This window comes from Mauremys reevesii, linkage group 8 (assembly GCF_016161935.1).
Source record: "Mauremys reevesii isolate NIE-2019 linkage group 8, ASM1616193v1, whole genome shotgun sequence".
NCBI classification, from domain to species: Eukaryota; Metazoa; Chordata; order Testudines; family Geoemydidae; genus Mauremys; species Mauremys reevesii.
In genome coordinates, this window is record NC_052630.1 from 98,426,103 (window position 1) to 98,446,813 (window position 20,711).

Here is a 20,711-nt window from a genome sequence, read left to right on the forward strand (position 1 = left end):
AGTATTAATTCTAAGCCCAATGAGAATCACATTTACTGTCTTGTTTTTTTGGCCATTGGGCCAAGAGCTAGATGAAGTGTAATAACACGTTAATAGCTGGAAGTTGTAATATCAGTTCAGTATATTTAAGAGAGAATCTTTTCTGCCTGTGCACTGGAATGAATTTGATAATCTGTAGTTCATTTCTGTGTTCATTTTGTATGGCTTTATGTAAAACTCAAGTTGATGACTACTGAGGCTTAACTTGACAAGACCAATTTTTGACTTTATTTTTTTTAAATCTATATGCTCTAACATAATCAATTGAAAACAGTAATATGCATTCTGTTTATGGAGAAAGTTATAGCTGAAATATTGGACAGTTATTATTCTTCCCTTTGCTCTTGAAGAGGCAAAATACACAGTAAATTAAAACTACTGTACATGCCTTATAGATCTAAGCCCAAAATACAGTGTGATGGTGTTAGTTGAGTTTTTTTTTTAAGGTAAGGTTTTATGAAACCAGTCATATAAATACATGGTTTTCAGCAGTTTCTAGTATGGAATTTAAACCTTCTCCCGAAGTGTTTGTTAGCCACAAAATACAAATTAATGAGTCAGAAAGTGAAAATGATTAGTCTGCTTTCAAGCTGAGAGAAATGCTGAAAGTAAAATATCATAAGTGACTAATAGTACTTTAGCCTTTTATATGTTCAGTGTAGATAATCTGAGGTTTTATAACACATATAAGGAAATCTGTTTTTACAAATATATAATTTTAATCTGATTGTTCCTTCCAATGTAGTTTTTTAATGAAGTTTTGCATGAATTACAATGTAGTAAAATCTAGTGGTTTGAACTTAATTACCATTTAGTCCAGGGGTGGACAGACTGAGCCAGAATTTACCAGTGTACATTGACAAAGAGCCACACAAATACATCAGCAGCTCCCCATCGGCCCTTCCCGCCCTGCTCCCAGCGCCTCCCACCCACCGCATCCCATCCCTTCCCACACCTCCCGATCAGCTGTTTTGTGGCATGTAGGAGGCTCTGGGAGGGGAAGGGGAGGAGCGAGGGCACGGCAGGCTGAAGTGAGGGCGCGGGAAGGGGTGGAGTGAGGGCAGGCCTGTGGCAGAGCCAAGGGATGAGCAGTGAGCACCCCCCGGCATGTTAGAAAGTTGGCACCTGTAGCTCCAGCCCCAGAGTTGGTGCCTATACAAGGAGCCACATATTAACTTCTGAAGAGCTGCATGTGGCTCCGGAGCCACAGGCTGGCCACCCCTGATTTGTCAGTATTATATTTTTTTCCCCATAGAACAATATGGGTACTTGTTTTGATGGTTAAGTAAGCACCCATAAATTCCCCTGGTTGCTACCCACAATGTGTAACATAGTAGGTAAAGTGTCAGCTTTACTTTTCAGATTCACATATTGCTGGAATTACATATTCAATTGTCCTTTTGCCTGCATATTATGGATCACTCAATTCTCAGCACTTCATCATATCAAAATTATTCAGACATTTGTATTCGTGCCTATCACAAATCCATCTCCTTGCTTCACATTAACACAAACAATCAGTTACAAACAAAAGGAATCCTATTGCTGTCAGTCTTCCCATTTACTGTTAAATTAAATTGAAAACCTGGTCAAACACATAAGTCCTGTACCCCAGAATTGAGTGCTGATGATGCCTTCCTCAAGGAATCAGGGTTCAAAGGGATTCAGCTAATCTGAGGTTAGGTAGACTATTTAGACAACTCTAGTGGTTGAGGAAGCAACATATTATATAAATTAATATATTTGTCATGACATTTTGTCTGAGTAGTTTATATCCTAAAGCTTATTACCAAAGGTTCTGTGCATACAGGCGCCACAATAAATAGAGGGCCAAATCCATGCTTCTTAACAATTTGAGTGGTAGAAAAAAATTATTTTTCTTGAATTGATAGAACTGAATTAGCTTTCCTCAGAGGCTGATTTTAGTCATACATTTTATTAGAGTAATTTTGTCTGTTTTTAATATTTCAATTAACTTATTTTCCTCACTGTAGTTATAGATTTCCTTAATTCTTACCGCCCTTCTAAAGCCAAAAGAAGAAGAGATGGTATCTGATGACAAATATTCAATATATAACACCACAACAACAATGTAGAAAAGAGAGAAAACAGACCTGGTGACAGTTAAAACTGTGTGAGAATTTTCTTGCTGCTGTTTTGTCTCTTCCTTTCCCCTATTAGGAAAATATATTCTTGAGTCTTTCTTTATTTTACTTTAAGAATAATATAAATTTTATTATTGAAAACTGTTTTTGGAAAAATGTTTCTTCCTTTCAACATAATTCAATCCAATACATTTTCTTACTTCTTAGAGGGAGGTCTGTTTAATACATATTTTCGTAGAGTTTTGATATTGTTCCTGTCATATTTTTAAATGCTCACTATTGTTTTTCCCCAGCAGACAATCAGCCAGATTCCTGTGCCCAAACAGTGGACTTTAATCAACATCATATTACTGGAGAATTGCGTTTCAAGTAGTCTCAAGTGACGGAAGAAGCAGGTCTTCATTATGATGGAAGAGGCCAAGAGCTCAAAAAATGGAAATCATGACCCAAGAAAGTCTACCCGTGTTGTCTGTGAAGAAGGCAAAGCAGTCAGAGTTATAAACAATCAGAATTATAAACACAATAGAAATGATAAATCTGTAAAAGATGTTGGGAGAAGTTCTCCAAGTGGGAGCAGTAGCAAAAAGAGTAAACAAAATGATGTTTGTTCTGAAAAATCAGGAGAAAATAAATCATGTAAAGTAAATAGTTGCATTCCTGGATCTAAAGATGTGGGGTCAAACCTTCAGGATCGAAGTCATGGCAAAGCAAAAAAAATATCTAATTTACCAGCAGCAGTAGAAAACCTGAAACAGACAAAAGTTCAGCAGACAGGAGAAAACTCTCTAAGCTCCTATATTTCTGGGAATGGAATCAGTATGGAAACCTTACCAGCTACACAAAGAGAGAAATTGGTATTGGAAAATCCACCAGGAGTTCATATGTCAAAAACAAGCATGGATCAGACTGGTGACTCTGGTAAGACAGTTTCAAATCAAAGAACAGTGGAGCACAAGTCTGATGACTTCAGTAAGTATTAAAGCACACTACTTCATTCGGTTTTCTTTGACAAATTGTTAACAATCTGAAATGGGCTCTGAAGTATTTCTGCTTTGCATATCTTCTCAGTTACATACAGAAAATCATCAAGCACAGTTACAAAGAGTGTACTGTGAATAGACCTTTTGTTACTTGGAGAATAAAGGTCAGAAGAATAGCATTTAACTAAATTTCTTTTCTATGTTGTTTAAAAGTGATTATGCAATATTTTAAATTTATTTAGAGCCACATTTTAACTGATTGTGTGTCAATTTCAGGCTGTTTTGTGAAATTAGAAAATATTAAAACAGAAATCTGTGTGATGCTCTTTAAAAAGTACCAGTGAATGTTCTCATGTTTAGCCCACAGAGTTGATTCCTGCATGAAAGCACCTACAGACTACCTTATATTGTTTGTAATGCTTACTTCTTCCTCCTCCCCATTTTTAAAAAGTTATTCTGGAAAACAATAATTAAGTGCCAACTTCTTTCTCCAGGCAAAATGAAGAATCCTGAATCAGCTAAAGAACATAATTTGGAGACTGAGTATTTAGAAAACACTGTTGTAATTGATGAGTCTACTCTGACAGCAGAACAGCAGCTAGGCTTGAAACAAGCAGAAGAGCGACTGGAAAGAGATTATATCTCCCGACTAGAAAAAGTAGGTTGTGATATTCTTGTTCCTTTTTGCTTGTCCAGGGCGAAGTGAAATTCAGTGTAGCTCTGGTAAAGAGCCTCTTTAGCCCCATGCCTATGAGACTTCACATCATGGTCATCATACTTTTGTTTGGATGGGACTTCCTTTTGACCCTATTGCCACTATTCCTTCTTTATTTAGAATGGTTCTTTTGGGTGACATAAGACACTGCCCACTACAGCTGACCGCTTCCTCTGTATTGCTGGCCTGGAGAGCAAGAAACATTGACTGAAAATTGAACATAGATCTCCCATATGGCATATGTAGAGCATTTACCAGTGTTTTTAGTTTAATAGCGCTAAAGGATCCACTGCTGATCTATCTTAGGTGTTTATAGAATGTCACTTGTCCGAGTACTATAAATAATGAATGCCAAACTTCCCCATACATTTCTATCCCAGAAAACCTTCCCCAAAACACCTCCTTTAAACTGGTCTAAAGCAATACCCAAGTCAGTATATGTGTATTTAAGAAAACACAAAGATTCCTTCTGCTTTTGAAGTGTACTCAGAAGATTTTTTGGTCTGCCTCAGTATTGAGGAGATCCTTCACCCTCCCCAAAAACTAGTTAAGCCCCAGCAGATTGATATTTAGCTTCATCTTGTTAGGCTTCTTCCTCAGACAAATGAAATAAAGGCTCAGAATATTATATTGATAAAAGCAAAATGGCCACATTATTTTACATTGACATTTTAATCAGAAAATATTGAGTATTCAGAAAATATCAAATTTTTGTGAAACCACAAAAGACCAAATTCAGCAAGAGCAAATAGTGTTTTAAAATGAATGTTTCCTGTGCATTAATCCCCATACTATTTTAATAGCTGACATTTCCAAAATGCTTTGTGGATTTGTCAAATATAAACATGTTCGAATGGAGGGAGGATGGTAATGCATACTTTTTAAAATTACAAAAGATGGCAGAAAAAGGGAGTACATGTGTAGGCTGACACTATAATGAATATATCCCTTCTTGTCAGTGTGGAAAAAGACATTGGGAGGATTGATGATGAGATTTTTACAGATCCTTACATTTAAAGAGCTTGAACAAGAGAGGGAATTGGCTTAGTGGTCCTGAGCTAAGGGTTAGAAGCCAGAAACTTGTGAGTCTTACTCCTGGCTCTGACACTAACATGTTATGTGGCCTTGGGCAAGTCACTTTCATGTCATGTCCAGTGGGGATAATCCAACCTGCAAAAGTCTTGTGAAGTTTGATTAATTAATATTTGTAAAATACTTTGACCTAAAAGGTGCTGTATAAATGCTAAGTACTGTTTATCATTGACACAATTTGTCATGGACTACTGGCAGAAGTATTTGTCTCTTTTTAAAAAAAAATGTTGGCCTCTTTATTTCAGCGCTCCCCAGAATATGCCAACTGCCAGTATCTATGCAAACTCTGCTTGGTTCACATTGAAAATATCCAGGGAGCTCACAAGCACATTAAAGAAAAACGCCATAAGAAAAATATAATGGTAAGTTAATTAATGAAGACTTTGAGTCTGTGGAGAAATACATACATTTTGTTTTGTTGTAAGAATTTCAGGTTACTTTTTTGATAGTATATTCTGTGAATCTGATAAATCAAAACTAAAAAAAAAGTAATTGTTTTTTGTGAGATTAGTGCTGGCTAACTATTTTGTAACTGAATCTATTTCAGGTTATTAATCTTTTTATAATGTACTGTACAGTATGTAATACTGTTTATGTTGTAACCAGAATTCTCTATATAATGTAACATTTCCTTTGAACTAGAAAATACAGAATGTGGAATACCAGACCCACAAACCTATCCAGGTGACTCAGAAGTGTCTAGTTTACCCTCTGATACTTGGAGCTAAAATTTTTGATAAAGTTCACTCTTAGAAGTATTACTTATAAAATATCCATGTTAGCCAGTTGGTGTGGCCCATTAGAATGTTGCATATAAAAATAGTAGTAGTTTTTTCAGAAGCGTTTCTATACTCCTGGGGGAATTCTGCAACAAAAAATTAAATTATATGCATAATATATTAAAATTATGCAAAATTCTGTATATTTTGTCTGTCAAAATAACACAATATAAACACACCAGTTTCAATTATTTTTGGTCATTTATTTCAAAATACTTGTCAGCAAGTATGTCTGTAACAACATAGACAACAAAAAAGATTCAGGAAATGCTTTTGTTTCTTGACAAATAGATGCCTTATTAGGCATATTAATACAGAACTCTTGAGTAATAATTCATTTAACCTACAATAGAGAACTGTATTTCCCGCACCCCTCAGAAGCAGTGCAAAGGCTTGTGGGAGTCAGGGATAACGGAGGAGCTGAGGGAGAGGGAAGTAAATTGCTGGGAAGGAGCCTGGGTGTGAACTTGGAGGGTTGTTGGGTATGAATGGGGAAAGTATGGAACAGATTTTTTGGGGTGTGGGGAGGGATTGTTAGGGAGCTTCCCCCATGCAGACGCTGGCTGATTCCTAGCCTCTCTCATTCAGTCAGGAACATCTACCCCTGCACCCTCATGTGTTCTTGCACCCTCTGTCCACATGTGTCCCTCCACCCCCACTCAGACACCCATCCCCCCATCCCCATGTGACTCTGCATCCCCTCCCCCTGTCCCTATGTGGCTCTGTATCCCCTCCCCGCTCCATGTGTCTCTGTGCCCCCACCTAGCCACTCCCCTATCCCTATGTGTCCCTGTCCCCCATCTCCCGTCCCCATGTGTCTCTGTGCCCCCACCCAGCCACTCCCTTGTCCCTATGTAGCTCTGAACCCCCTCCCCCATCACCATATGGCCCTGCACCTCTCTCTCCCTGTGGGCCTCTGCCTCCACTCGCATTCGGCCCCTGCCCCAGTCTGTCCTCCCCCACTAGCTCTTATGAGCCCCTGTCTGATTCCCTGGCCGCCTACGCTCTGTATCCTCATAGCCCCTTTCTCCTGACCTGGCTTGCCTGGCACTGTGAAGAAGGCAGGCTCTTTCTCTTGCCTTGCCTCACTGGCTGGGAGCTGCTGCTGTGGTCTTCTGCCACAGTACCCTTTGGTGGGCAAAAGGCAGAACTGCAGCAACATTTCGTCAGAAGCTTTTTTCTGTGCAAAAAATTAAAAATATGTGTGGCTCATTAATTATGTGCACGCGTAGTAGTGCAGAATTCCTCCAGGAGTAATTTCTAAGATGTCTATCTCTGTAATATGTAAAATGCCATAACATTTTAAAAAAGGTCTTCATTAATTATTTAAGAGAAGGAACCTGTTCTTCCCTTGTCACCATTTACTTTTAAGCCACTCCTTTATGAGTAGCTGGATATAGGTGTTTTTCTCCAGGAGCAGGTTGCGGGGGACATTCTGAAGCTTAGCTGTTGGAGAAAATACCTGATGAAGAGTTCTACATTGTAGTCTGAAGGTTGCAAGATTTGGCCATTCCCTAATCTCCAGTGGTAGCATATTCCACAGTTGAGACTATTGAGAATGCGCTTCTTCATTTTATAATTCATATCAGGATTCCATCACTCATGACGTCTCTATTGAATATAAATGACTTGGGGAGCTGCACAGAAAGGGGAAGTCCTTGAGATAGACTGGTTTTACCGTATTTAGGTCTTTAATGATAAGGACTGGGAATTTGGACTTCTCAGAACTGAACTGGCAGCCTATGTACAGCACAAAGTTTTGGCATGATGTGCTCTCATTGGTCTGCTTCACTTAATAGGTGGGTTTTTGTGTGCTGAATTATCTGTAGTTTGTGGGTTGTCTTCTGGGTCAGACTAAGGTATAGTGTGTTGTAATAATCCAATCTTGAGATGACAAAATCACAGATTCCTATAATTAGTTCTGCATTTGAGTCCAAAGGGCATGACCTAGCCAGGAGATGTGAAAGAAGGTGTTTTTGGCCATTGTTGTTACATTGGTATATCTGAATAGTCAGTGTGGGAGGCTGAAATGTAGATACTTCTAATTAATGGGTGAAGAGCTGGGTTTGATCTGTGCCATTTGTTGTCCACTGTAATTTCAATTTATAGTGTAAGCCCAGATTCACAATGATGGGTGCAAAATAAACTTTTACATTATATTTTGTAAAATATTCCCCTCCATTCCCATCCAGTGGATCTAAGACTCAGTTCAAGCCCTAAAAATATCATATGTTTCTAATTTTATACATCTAAATATACACTCTCTTATATATTATATGTTATAATATTAACATTAATATTCCAGTAATGCAGAAAGACCAACCAGGTCACATATTATAAAATGTATGCGAGCTAAGGTTAGATACATTTACCTTAATGAGTGACTACACTAGCTTACCAATAGCAGCTTCTGCACCAACCCCCCACCCCCAACAAACAAAAAACAGACCCCACAGAAAAACAAACCCAACAGGGACAAAATAAATAATTTAAAAAATCTTGCAAAATTTATATTATTTTTTGTTGTCATGTTTTAATTTTTAAAGTAAGGAAATCAAAATAGAGCTAACTCGATAAATAAACTTGAACTGTGTACATATAATTGTGGAGATTTGGTCAACACTTTTATTATGGTGCTGTGTTGTGTGGATGCATAACAGGTTGTTGTTCACTTATTCAAAAACTATGCTATTGATTAAGTTGTTTCCATGGTGAGTCATACAATTTCAAGTAATCAGTGAATTTCAGAACCAAGTAGTGGTCACTCCTGATTCCAGCTGATCTGAGATTTATCAGGTTTTAATGCTCCTAAAGTAGTTATCTCCAATAAATGAAGTTAATTATTATAATGCAATTGATTAAAACTAGCACTTGATGAAAGTAACTGGTTGGGCTGTAGTGAGAGGAGAACAAGCTCCTTATATTTAATTGGGAGTCAGGGGAAACTGTTTGCCTCATTGGAGTCCTGCACATGGGCTCTCTGTTCAATCACTAGTGTTTATTGTGCAAGAAAAAAAAAATACAGCTTCTTTCATGTCTTTGGATAAACTCTGTTTCAGATCTCTCAGCCATGCAAATATGAAGGGTTATGTTCCCTGAATTATATTCCTTCCTTGGCTGTCGGCCCTGCAAGAACCTGTTCCTTTGCTAACATGGAGCATCTAGTGTCATTTCCATGAGCCCAGTTGTCATATATGCCTATTGGGCTGTGCAGAGTTTGAATCCTATGGAAATGTGCTGGTCAGGGCACCATATAATGCAAACCCTCAAGTTAAAAATATAATCAAGTACAATTATCTTCTTATCATCCAAAAATTCTCCAGGAAAAACAGGAAGAAAATGAGCTGCGTGGCCTCCCACCTTCCTCCCCTGCACAAGTGGCTGCTTTGACTTTTACGCTTATGGAGGCAGCAAATGAACAAGGCATATCAGATGATGACTTCAGAATCCGCCAAGAAATTGTAAACGAGATGGAGAAGATTATTCAACAGCCCTTACCAGGTATGCATGAAGTCCCTCATTTTTTTTTAAATGCAAGACATTCTCTTAATTTATTCTAACAATTATAAGTTAAATCTTGCTCTCTCTCAATGTGGAATAGTTAATTTTGTTTGAAATATCTTTATTATATCTTTAGATGTATCAGGAATGTCAAGCGTTACCTTCTCTGGTTTTGTTAGCCGGCTTGTTTGAGGTCTCAAAGAGATTTAGCTCCCAGTTGCACAGACTCTTACGTATGTGCTTAAGTTTACACAAGCGTTTTTCAGATCAAAGTCCCAGTCCTTAATCGTAGTGATGGGGCTATAACAAAAATCTTTTTTCTCGCAAGTATTTGTAATGCATTTAAATTAAAGAGATGTAAACAAAATAAAGAGTTTTAAACAGTGTTACTAAATGTCACTTCCCTTCTCAATTAATTAAGTTTTACTTTTTCTCTACCAGTTCTCCAGTTGTCTGTGGAATCTGTCAGGATAGACAAGAGTTGAACTAATAAAGTTTAAAAAAAATTAAAAAGAAACAGCAAAAAAAATACTCAACCCCAATAGTTTTATTTGTAGGTCACCCTTGATACATAGGTGCAACATAGACTACAAGTCTTCATATGCATAATTTTACTGAAAGTGGAGGTCTCTTAAATCAAGAAGGAGCATAGCTCTCACAGGTCTCTCCATGTTAAATATGAGGGCAATGGGTCCTCCTCACCTGAGCAAAATTGCTTGCAGAAGTTGATAATTTTGTTTAAATCTGAGTATCTAAATTCCAAATGTTATTTCATACTGTTCGTGCTCTCTCTTTTTAATGTCATTGGCAGTTTAGAAGTTCAATGGTGAGTTACCCTCACCAATGCAGTAAAGACATAAACTAGCTTGACTGAATTTGTAAACAACCTGGGGATTAGTAAATAACCAGGATGGCACGTCTGTTAGTGGAAAAGATTGTGTGCAGTCAGTGACATTTCAGTGTCAGTGATCTCTTTAAATAATTATACCTGGTAGATATATGTTTTTAGTGGGATTAACTCTGGCCTTAAGTTTGTTTTCTTTGGACTTTCAGTGATTTGAGTATTATTGCACGTGCCAAATATGAACCATGCATTGCAAAGGCCTGTGGTGGTTATGGATAGTAACATCAGAATTTTGAAAATTATCAAGAAAGTTGCTGTTTAACATTCACTATGGGCCTGATTATTCAGAAGTGCTGATGATCCACAAATCCCACTGAAGTCAATGGGAGCTGCAGGTGCTGATCACCTTTTTAAATCGGGTCATATATGCTTTCTAGACAAAATTTAAATCCCATTTAAATTAATAGACTAGATAACATTGTTGCTTTTTTTTTTACAGTATTACCACTTATTGATGAAAGTACTTTTGTCTTGTTCATTTCATCAAAACCTTCCATATATAATTTTTTTATTTTGCCTTCATTGCTTCTCTTCTCCTTCTCTTACAGCTCTGGAGGTCTGTTACGGCTTCTTAGAAACACCTGAATGCCTTTATTGTTCTTAACAGCTATGCAAACTGTCTCTGCTGTGTCAGCCAAAATACTTATATAATATCTCTCTGTAGATTCAGTATCAGCTTCACCCATCCTCCTCCTCTTACTTTATTTTGCTCATATATTTTGTAAACACTTTATTTTGATAACATATTTTGTAAATCTTCATACATCAGCCATCCCTCATGTTATTTCACTAACAAAATATTTAACTTTCAAATCCAATTTATGTATGTCCCTATAATTTATGTTGTTGATTTTATTTTCCTTCTTTGCTTTAACTTCTTATCTTCTATGATGCTAATTGGTAGACTCAAAACAAGAGAGCAGATATTTGAAGCTAGACAAATGTGTCAGCATTATGTTAGTAATAGTTCAATGATCAGAGACGCTGCAGTGAATGAGGTATTGGTCTTTCATTGGCAGACAATAGCTTTTCTAGCAGATTTCATTTACATCAAAACTGCCTAGAAATGAATGTTATCTTTTTTTGTTTGATAAATAGCTTGGTTTTTTTTCTTCTCAATAAAAGTGTAGTAGTAATTAAGACCTTTTTGTTCATTTTAGGGGTAATTATCTCTTCTTAAACATACACTATGCATATTAACTAAAATATGATGGTAAATAGAGAAAATGATACTAGTAATGAAAGACAATTTGTTGTACTCCTTTTTAAAAACTGGTTTCTGGATTTTATTTTTATCAAACTCTGACTAAAATTTTTATCCAGTGACAGTTCAGGAACAGTTGAACATTCTGGCTTGTTTTGTTCACAAGAGTCCACCATAAAAAAAAGACGTCAACTCCCCTCTTGCAGGGATGCATGAAAAATGATGACTTTGACAATTTTAGCTCCATGGTTAACATACACAAGTCTATTCCACAGGGCCTCATTACTTCTGGTCAGTGGAATATTCTGTATATACATGGAAAACAGTTTCTCCCAAGCCATGATTTCTCCTGAGAATCTGTAGGTTCTTTGGTTTGATCACAGCCAGGATAAAGGCAACTAACACTGTTTTAGCAGCATGTCGTAAATTGTGGGGAGGAGGGACTACTCCCAGTTTTGTGGCTAGCCTGATTTTGTCCAATGACTACAGCACAAACATCACAGAATAATTGTCTCCTACATAAAATATATCAAAATGTTTGATAAATAATTTTGTGTGATGGAATGGCATTTGCTTATGATACCATTGTCTGGCTTAGAGCAGGCCTAATATGTATTTGTACTGATCAGAAACCATTGTAGCTGTAGAAATACAATTGTTTAAGTAGATACTATACTTCTGTGGCTATGATGATTTTCAGGTTGCTCAATTATGTTTTGTGTGTAAGTTTTACTATTGAATAATGCACAGGCACTTGCTAATCTAATTATTTGGCACAGATGCCATGGTAAATACAAGGAGTAATATTTGTGGCAAAGGAGTATATCAGACAAAAGTTTTACGGCTGATTGGATGCTCAGGTGTAACAATGCTACTTGATAACCACCTAAACTTTATTAAAAAGTATACACTAACACCATGACACTAACTGTCATTTACAGGATAAAAAATAAATAAATTACAACATAAAAAAATTAGAGAACAATATTTTCTTTGTTGTGAGAGTGTGAAAATTGTATTCTTTGAGTTTCCTGTTTTCTGTGATGCCACATTGGAAGTGTGGCTAGAATGAGTAACCGAGTGGGGGAGGTGATTAATCATTCATTAGGGTATAACTGCTGAGGTTAGATATAGTGTCTCAATAAAGTTTTAAATGTCATCAGTGAGGGGATAATTTGGCCCATCATCACTTAAACCTATAATAGGGTGGCTTGTTCCTTAAGGGCTAGGAGGGCTGTAGCTAACTAATCTTGATTACAGAATGAGGCATACTTGGGTTGGATCGGGTAATTCAACCCTGGAGCAGGAAGTTGCAGTGAGAGCCCAGGAAACTGTGGTGGAGTCTGCAGAGACTGAGGAAACCTCTCGAAGCACAAAGGCCTGGGATGGTACATATACACTGCTAAAAAAACACAAACTCATGGCAACAAGTCTCACTTGTGCTGAAACATGGTGAAGGGGGTAGGTCTCAGAGCCCTCATAGGAATGTCTGTTCTGCTATTTTTTATCCCCTAGCGCTAGCCAAGTCAGCTGACCCACGCTGTAAGACTTCCTGCTGGCTTTCCCTGCCCTCCCCTCCTTCCCAGTATTGATGTATGTGGAAAGACCCTTTCCAAGCAGGGGAGAGACTGCCAAGGCCCCAGGCAGGAAGACCTGAGAGGAGAAAGAGAAATCTTGGATTGTGTGGACTTATGAATGGACTTTGTTTGGGGGTTTTGAGTTTTATTAATAAACCTAGTCTTCAAAGATGGCTGTTTTTGACCAAGATGGGAAGTTTTATTAGAACAGTTCAAGAGGGGAAAATGAGGCAGGCTACCCTAAACCACGAGGGTGGTACTGGAGGCGGCCAGTCCAGTTACAAAGCCTTTCTCTGTTTTCCAGAGTGTTCACTGAGGATGTATGGCTCCTGTCTAACTAGATTTGCTTTTAAAACCAGTGATGTTAATATTGACATAAAATTTCCCTCCAAGGTAAGTAGTATCTTGTCACAACTAAAAAGAGTCAATAACCTGCACGTTATATCTGCTCCATTGTCTTTATTTTCCACTAAGGCTAATTGTAGCAAATAGCACATAGTTTGAACGTTATTTGGTATTCTGATATATTGTAAGTAGGGCTGTCGATTAATCGCAGTTAACTCACGTGATTAACTCAAAAAAATTAATCGCGATTAAAAAAATTCATTGTGTTTAATCGTGGTTTTAATTACATTGTTAAACAATAGAATACCAATTGTAATTTATTAATTTTTTTGGACGTTTTTCTACATTTTCAAATATATTAATTTGACTTGCAACAAAGAATACAAAATGCATAGTGCTCACTTTATATAATAGTATAGTATTTTCAATTCACCTTATACAAGTACTGTTGTGCAATCTCTTTCTCGTGAAAGTGCAATTTACAAATGTAGATTTTTTTTTTTTTGTTACAACTGCACTCAAAAACAAAACAATGTAAAACTTTAGAGGCTACAAGTCCACTCAGTCTACTTCTTGTTCAGCCAATCACTAAGACAAATAAGTTTGTTTACATTTACAGGAGATAATGCTGCCCACTTCTTATTTACATTGTCACCTGAGAGTGAGAACAGACGTTCGCATGGCACTTTTGTAGCTGGCATTGCAAGGTATTTATGTGCCAGATATGGTAAACATTTGTATACTCCTTCATGCTTTGGCCACCATCCCAGAGGACATATTTCCATGCTGATGGCACTCGTTAAAAAAATAATGCGTTAACTAAATTTGTGACTAAACTCGTTGGGGGAGAATTATATGTCTCCTGCTCTATTTTACCCACATTCTGCCATATATTTCAAGTTATAGCAGTCTTGGATGATGACCCAGCATATGTTTGTTTTAAGAACACTTTCACTGCAGATTTCACAAAACGCAAAGAAGGTACCAGTATGAGATTTCTGAAGATAGACACAGCACTTGACCCAAGGTTTAAGAGTCTGAAGTGCCTTCCAAAATCTGAGAGGGAGGATGTGTGGAGCATGCTTTCAGAAGTCTTAAAAGAGCAACATCCCAATGTGGGAACTACAGAACCCAAACCACCAAAAAAGAAAATCAACCTTCTGCTGGTGGCATCTGACTCAGATGATGAAAATGAACATGCCTTGGTTTGCACTGCTTTGGATCATTATTGAGCAGAACCCATCTTCAGCATGGACGCATGGCGGAGGGATAGCTCAGTGGTTTGAGCGTTGGCCTGCTAAACCCAGGCTTGTGAGTTCAATCCTTGAGGGGGCCACTTAGGAATATGGGGCAAAAATCTGTCTGGGGACTGGCCCTGCTTTGAGCAGGGCGTTGGACTAGATGACCTCCGGAGGTCCCTTCCAACCCTGATATTCTGTGATTTTCTATGAAATGGTGGTTGAAGTATGAAAGGACGTGAATCTTTAGTGCATTGTAGTAGTGCGTGTAAATATCTTGTGACACCGGCTACAACAGTGCCATTCGAATGCCTGTTCTCACTTTCAGGTGACATTGTAAACAAGAACCGGGAAGCTTTATCTCCTGCAAATGTAAACAAACTTGTTTGTCTGAACAATTGGCTGAAGAAGTAGAACTGAGTGGACGTGTACGCTCTAAAGTTTTATATTGTTTTATTTTTGAATTAAGTTTTTTTTTGCACATAATTATACATTTGTAAGTTCAACTTTCATGATAAAAAGATTGCATTACAGTACTTGTATTAGGTGAATTGAAAAATACTATTTCTTTTGTTTTTACAGTGCAAATATTTGTAATAAAATAAATACAAAGTGAGCACTGTACACTTTGTATTGTGTGCTGTAATTGAAATCAGTATATTTGAAAATGTAGAAGACAGCCAAAATATTTAAATAAATGTTATTCTATTATTTACAGTGCGATTAATTGTGATTAATTTTTTTAATAGCTTGATAGCCCTAATTGTAAGTCAAATTGACAAAAGGTTTATCATTTTGCATCGTTTCAAGAAAATTACATCTACGTGGTAGCTTTAATTTCAGTTTTTTGCAGCTTTATGTGGGCTACTAGCCATTTTCTTTTCTATTCTACTGAACCTGCTTCTAAGCATTAGAGATTAAATGCAAATAGTTTACCCCAAATAAACTGTGTATTTTTATGTGCAGGATGCCCAAGTAGTAAGTGTGGAAAAGTCACTAAACACTCAAACTTTATGGAAAGTTGTCTTAAAATTGCCATCACATTTCCTTTGATATTCTACTCAGCTCCTTGTTAATGTCACATCCCAGATATCACAAATACTCAAAACTGCTCCAGAATAATGGAGCTGGCCCGTAGGAGGCTACGGTTATTGGTGCATTTTTATAACACATGGGATGATCATCTTTAACTTAATACAAAAGCAATGTAAGAAACAAAACACACAAGTAAAATAAAACAAAACAAAACCAACGCCCCCAAAACGTACTAAAAAACCTTACTACCGTTGGCCCTTTTGGGTTGACTGTGTTGTTCCAGTGACGTTCATGACATCTGTGTTGGTACTTTGGGGTGCATATCTGAGTCCAGCGCTAGACGGCAGGCGCGGGGGGCGGCTGGCGGGCGGCGTTTGGCTCCGGCATTCGGTCGGAGCCCGGCCGGCGCCTGCGTCCGGCAGGTCCACCGGCCGGGGAGCCCGCGCGCGCGGGCACACTGCGCGGTCGCGCCTTCGCGTCCCCCTGAGGCTCTCCCGAGCTCCCCGCGGCATGACCGCCGCTTCGTCCTCGCTCCCGTCCTCGTGGACCTGCCGGCGCAGGAGCGGCAAACTCAAAACCGCGGAGGGGGACCCCCGGGAGACCGAGAAGGCGGCGGCGCGCCCGCACTGCTTGGGGCAGCCCGATTTCTAGAGCCGCCCCTGATCTGAGTATTGCATTCTGAGGTGTTGCAGCAATTAGGATCAGCTGGAGCTACACTGGGATACCTTTTAAAGCAAATATATGCTCAGTACCCCATGTCTGTTGTTGGTTGGGTCTCTGAGCACATAAAAATAAATTTTTAACTCATTTTTGGTAAACTATTTCCAGTTCACCTTTAAAATATTGTTTTGAAATCTGAAAAATAAGATTTTTTCCCATGTATAAAAATGTTACTTTAACAAAATTCATTAAAAGCAGCAAAGAATCCTGTGGCACCAAACTTCATGCTACTTATTTATTTGACAAGCTCAAGAGCTGCTCCTGAGGGCATTCTGTGCCAAAAAATTAAAATGCTGCGCATGATATTTTAAAATTCTGCAAATGTTATTTGTCAAATAAATGTGGAGGCTCCAGCACGGCATTGGGGAGCACGGGCCACTGGCTGCACAGAGGTGGGAGATCACTGTGCAGTTTCCCCCCTCCCTGGACATGGACTCAGGGTTGAGACTGCACCCAACCCTGACAGTGCCAGGACTGGACCTGCCCCAGAAACACCCCAGGGCTCTGTCCCTCCATGCCAGGTGCACCAGGTGTGGGAGGCAGGCTCAGCAAGGCAGGATCCAAGTATGGAGGGGATCCAGGTGTGAGTTGAGAGGGTTCTGGGTGTGGCAATCTGGGTGTGGACGGCTCAGTGGGGGATCCGGGCGTGGAGGTGTATCTAGATGCACAGGGGCTTGGGGGTTTCTGGGTGCAATGGTAATGGAACTCTGCGGGGGGGTCCAGATGAAGCTTGTTGGGGCTTAGCAGGGCGGGGATAGAGTTCGGCAGGGGGGTCTGGGTGTGGGTGGCTCAGTGGAGAGGTCCAGATGCTGGGGGAATGGGACTCAGTGGGGTGTGAATCTGGGTGCGAGTGGCTCGTCGGGGTGGTGCAGGGGGAGTGGGGCTTATCGGGGGGGTTCTGAGTGCGGGGGGGCTGAGGCTCGGTGGAAGGATCTGGGTATGAGGGGATCTGGATGCACGGGGGTTGGGCAGATGGGGAAGAAGCTCCCTGCAGCTGAGGAGCAATGAATGCAAGAAGCGAGGGGAGGGGTGGGGGAGGAAGGAGGAGTTTGCCTAGCTTCCTGCAGCTGGGGGAGAAATCTGGCGGTGGGTCTGATCCAGCCCCGGATGCCGGGCAGGGGAAGAGGAAATCCCGTCCTCCCCAGCCCAGCCTGGACTAGCAGCTGAGCTTGGCGCAGGGTAGGAGCCATCAGCCGGGTCTTCCTGAGTCCTGCCTCCTGCCCCACACTGATTTACCTCTCTGCCGGCTGTCTTGGGCACCTGAAACATACTGCTGGGGAGAGTTGCATGACCACTCTTGTGGCTTCCCTTTGCTTCCCAGTCAGAAAGTCATTTTTCTATGGGGAAGCAAAGAAATATTTGGGGGACATAAAGTCTGCGCATGTGCAGTGGCGCAGAATTCCCCCAGGAGTAAAGAGCCAACACTTAAAGCTGAACGTACATATCAGAGGATTCAGATTTCAAAAATATTCAAATTATTTTTAATGTTTAGATGGAGTGGATGGGTTTACCAGAAGAATTCATAGAATATAACTTGAAAGAGAAAGATGTCTGAATTATTTGTTAGCACCCATTTTCATGGAGTAGATGAACATATTTAACATTTTTCATAAATATCAGTAGATGAGTACAATGAATTATTGTAGGAAAATTGACGATAAACATTATGTATTTAAATTGTACAACTTAAATGGTGTTAAACTAATTATAAAATTCAGTAATTCAATTTCTGAATAAAATAACCTGTCCTAATTTTGTTTGGTCCTCATTTTCAGATGAGTCACCCGGATGTTCTGATACAGGTGCTTGACATTTTAAAAAACTCTGGTGAGTTAACTTCTTTATCTGTAATTAATGCTTGCTTACTTAACTGCTTTTTGTACTAACATTGCTGGGAAGAATAGAACAAAGCGCACACAGAATATTTTAATTACAAAAAGGATAGAGATTTTTTGTTTTACTGTAGCCTTTTTCAGTCAGTGTAATGCTAGTGAATGGTGCTAGACTGACACTGACTGCTTCCTGGAAACCACAAGGGAAGAGGCAATTCTTAGTTTAGTTCTATGTGGAGCACAGGATCTGGTCTAAGAGGTGAATATAGCTGAACTGATCAGTAATAGTGACTATAATGTAATTAAATTTAACATCTTTGTGGAGGGAAAATACCAAAGAAGCCCTAGACAATAGCTTTTAACTTTAAAAAGGAAATTACAAGAAAAAATTACAAGGGTGAAATGCTTGCAAGGCACATAGAAACTTTCAATAAACACCATAAAAGAGGCTCAAATTAAATGGATACCCCAAATAAAATAATAAGAGGACCAGAAAATGCCACCATGGCTAAACAGAGTCAAAGAGGTAGTTAGAGGAAAAAAGGCATGCTTTACAAATTGTAAGTCAAGTCACACTGAGGAGAATAGAAAGGAGCATAAACTCTGGCAAGTCAAGTATTGAAGTATAATTATGTAGGCCAAAAATAAATTGAAGAACAACTAGCAAAAGACACAAAAACTAACAGCAAAACATTTTTTAAGTACATCAGAAGGAAGAAGCCTATGAAACAATCAGTGGAGCCACTGGATGAACGAGGTGCTAATGGAGCACTAGAGAAAGACCAGGCCGTTGTGGAGAAGCTAAATGAATTCTTTACATCAGTCTTCACTGCAGAGGATGTGAGGGAGATTCCCACACCTGAGCCATTCTTTTTGGTGACAGATTTGAAGAACTGTCCTGGATTGGGGTGTCAGTAGAGGAGGTTTTGGAACAAATTGGTAAATTTAACAGTAATAAGTCATCAGGACCAGATAGTATTCAACCAAGAGTTCTGAAGGAACTCAAATATGAAATTGCAGGACTACTATCAGTGGTATGTAACCTGTCATTTAAATTAGCTTCTGTACCAGATGACTGGAGGATAGCTAATGTGACACGTTTTTTAAAAAGGCCCCAGAGGTGATCCTGGCAATTACAGGCCAGTAAGCCTAACTTCAGTACCAAGCAAATTGGTTGAAACTATGGTAAAGAACAGAATAACCAGATACGTAGATGGACACGATTTGTTGGAGAAGAGTCTGCATGGCTTTTGTTAAGGGAAATCATGCTTCACCAATCTAAAATATGTGAACAAGGGTGATCAAGTGGATATAGTATACTTGGACTTTCAGAAAGCCTTTAAGGCCGCACATCAAATGCTCTTAAACAAAGTAAGCAGTCATGGGATAAGATGAGGGGATCCTCTCCTGGATCAATAAGTGGTTAAAACATAGGAAACAAAGGGTAGAAATAAATGGTCAATTTTCAGAATTGAGAGAAGTAAATAGCAGGATCACCCAGAGGTCTGTACTGGGACCAATGCTGTTCAACATATTCACTAACGATCTGTAAAAAGGGGTAAACAGTTAGTTGGCAAATTTTGGCAACGATACAAAATTACTCAAGATAGTTACATCCAAAGCAGACCACGAAAGTTAAAAAGAGATTTCAGAAGAATCTCAGGTGGTCGTGAGATCGTTATAGGCAGCCATGGTGCGTTTGATATGTCCACAAGGTCAATGGCCAGGGTTGTCACAATGAGATGGGCCTCATGGTTCCAAGCACTTGGCAAGGTATTGTGCAAAGTACGGGCTACTGTAGAGGACCTGCCTTTTGAGGGATTGGAGCTCATCAGCCAGAGAACAGACTAAAGCCTACATACTCTCAGTGACTTAAGGGACACTGGGAATCTACACTCTGGCTCTCTGTAGAAGACTATACAAGCATCAGCCCCAGCAAAGAGACGACTGCTTCTTACATCTGGAGTTGACAGAGCAGCAACACAGACAGAAGCCCAGATGCTTCAGGAGATTCCCATCTTTCCCCTCCTCGGCAAGCCTCTCGGAGGCAGGAGTGTCGAATCATACCTAAAGCCAATCCTGAGCCTTCTCCCACTTTCAGGAACCACCTTGCTGCTTTTCCCAGGCCTATGTGGCCCTCACAGCTTACAATGGGCATTAGTCATCATTGCCCAAAGCTACCCTATATATTTCCACTCTTACCCCACCCTGCTCTCCTCCTTATACATTTGCAGGGGTCCTTCTCACAAGAGCCTGTTATAAAGAGAAATGGCCTCATTGCTTTGTTTGGGAGGCACAGAAGAGATACTACGCCCAATATTTCCTTATCCCAAAGGTGGTTTTTGTCCTATCCTAGGCCTGCAGAGACTGAACGTGTATATACACCACCTCAGATTCAGGGTGGTAATGCTTGTCTACATCTCTCGAGACTGATGAGCGTTTCTTGACATCCAAGATATGTACTTCCACATAGCTCTCCATCCATCTTAGAGGGAGTACCTAAGATTCATGGTGGGCCCACTCATTACTAGTATGAGGTACTGCCATTTGGACTCCATGGAACCAAGGGTCTTTATGAAGTGCCTAGTGATAGTTGCGGCACATCTCAGCAGGAAGGGCATTCCTATCTACTCTTACCTGGACAA

General features: G+C 39.5%; 1 protein-coding gene across 8 annotated transcripts in view; it reads left to right on the forward strand.

The window, feature by feature from the left end:
- TUT4 (terminal uridylyl transferase 4) overlaps nucleotides 1–20,711 on the forward strand; it is a 73,049-nt gene that overhangs the window by 7,582 nt on the left and 44,756 nt on the right. For 4 of the 8 annotated variants that reach the window (XM_039483672.1, XM_039483666.1, XM_039483673.1 and 1 more), the window contains exons 2-7: nucleotides 2,438–3,113; nucleotides 3,619–3,782; nucleotides 5,177–5,293; nucleotides 9,034–9,211; nucleotides 13,201–13,289; nucleotides 18,010–18,061. In XM_039483672.1, coding sequence (XP_039339606.1) covers nucleotides 2,549–3,113; nucleotides 3,619–3,782; nucleotides 5,177–5,293; nucleotides 9,034–9,211; nucleotides 13,201–13,289; nucleotides 18,010–18,061 — 1,165 coding nt within the window. In that variant the 5' untranslated portion in view covers nucleotides 2,438–2,548. Of the gene's footprint in view, nucleotides 1–2,033; nucleotides 2,174–2,437; nucleotides 3,114–3,618; nucleotides 3,783–5,176; nucleotides 5,294–9,033; nucleotides 9,212–13,200; nucleotides 13,290–18,009; nucleotides 18,062–20,711 lie in introns of all 8 variants that reach the window. The other 4 variants (XM_039483667.1, XM_039483668.1, XM_039483671.1 and 1 more) reach the window with 4 other exon arrangements.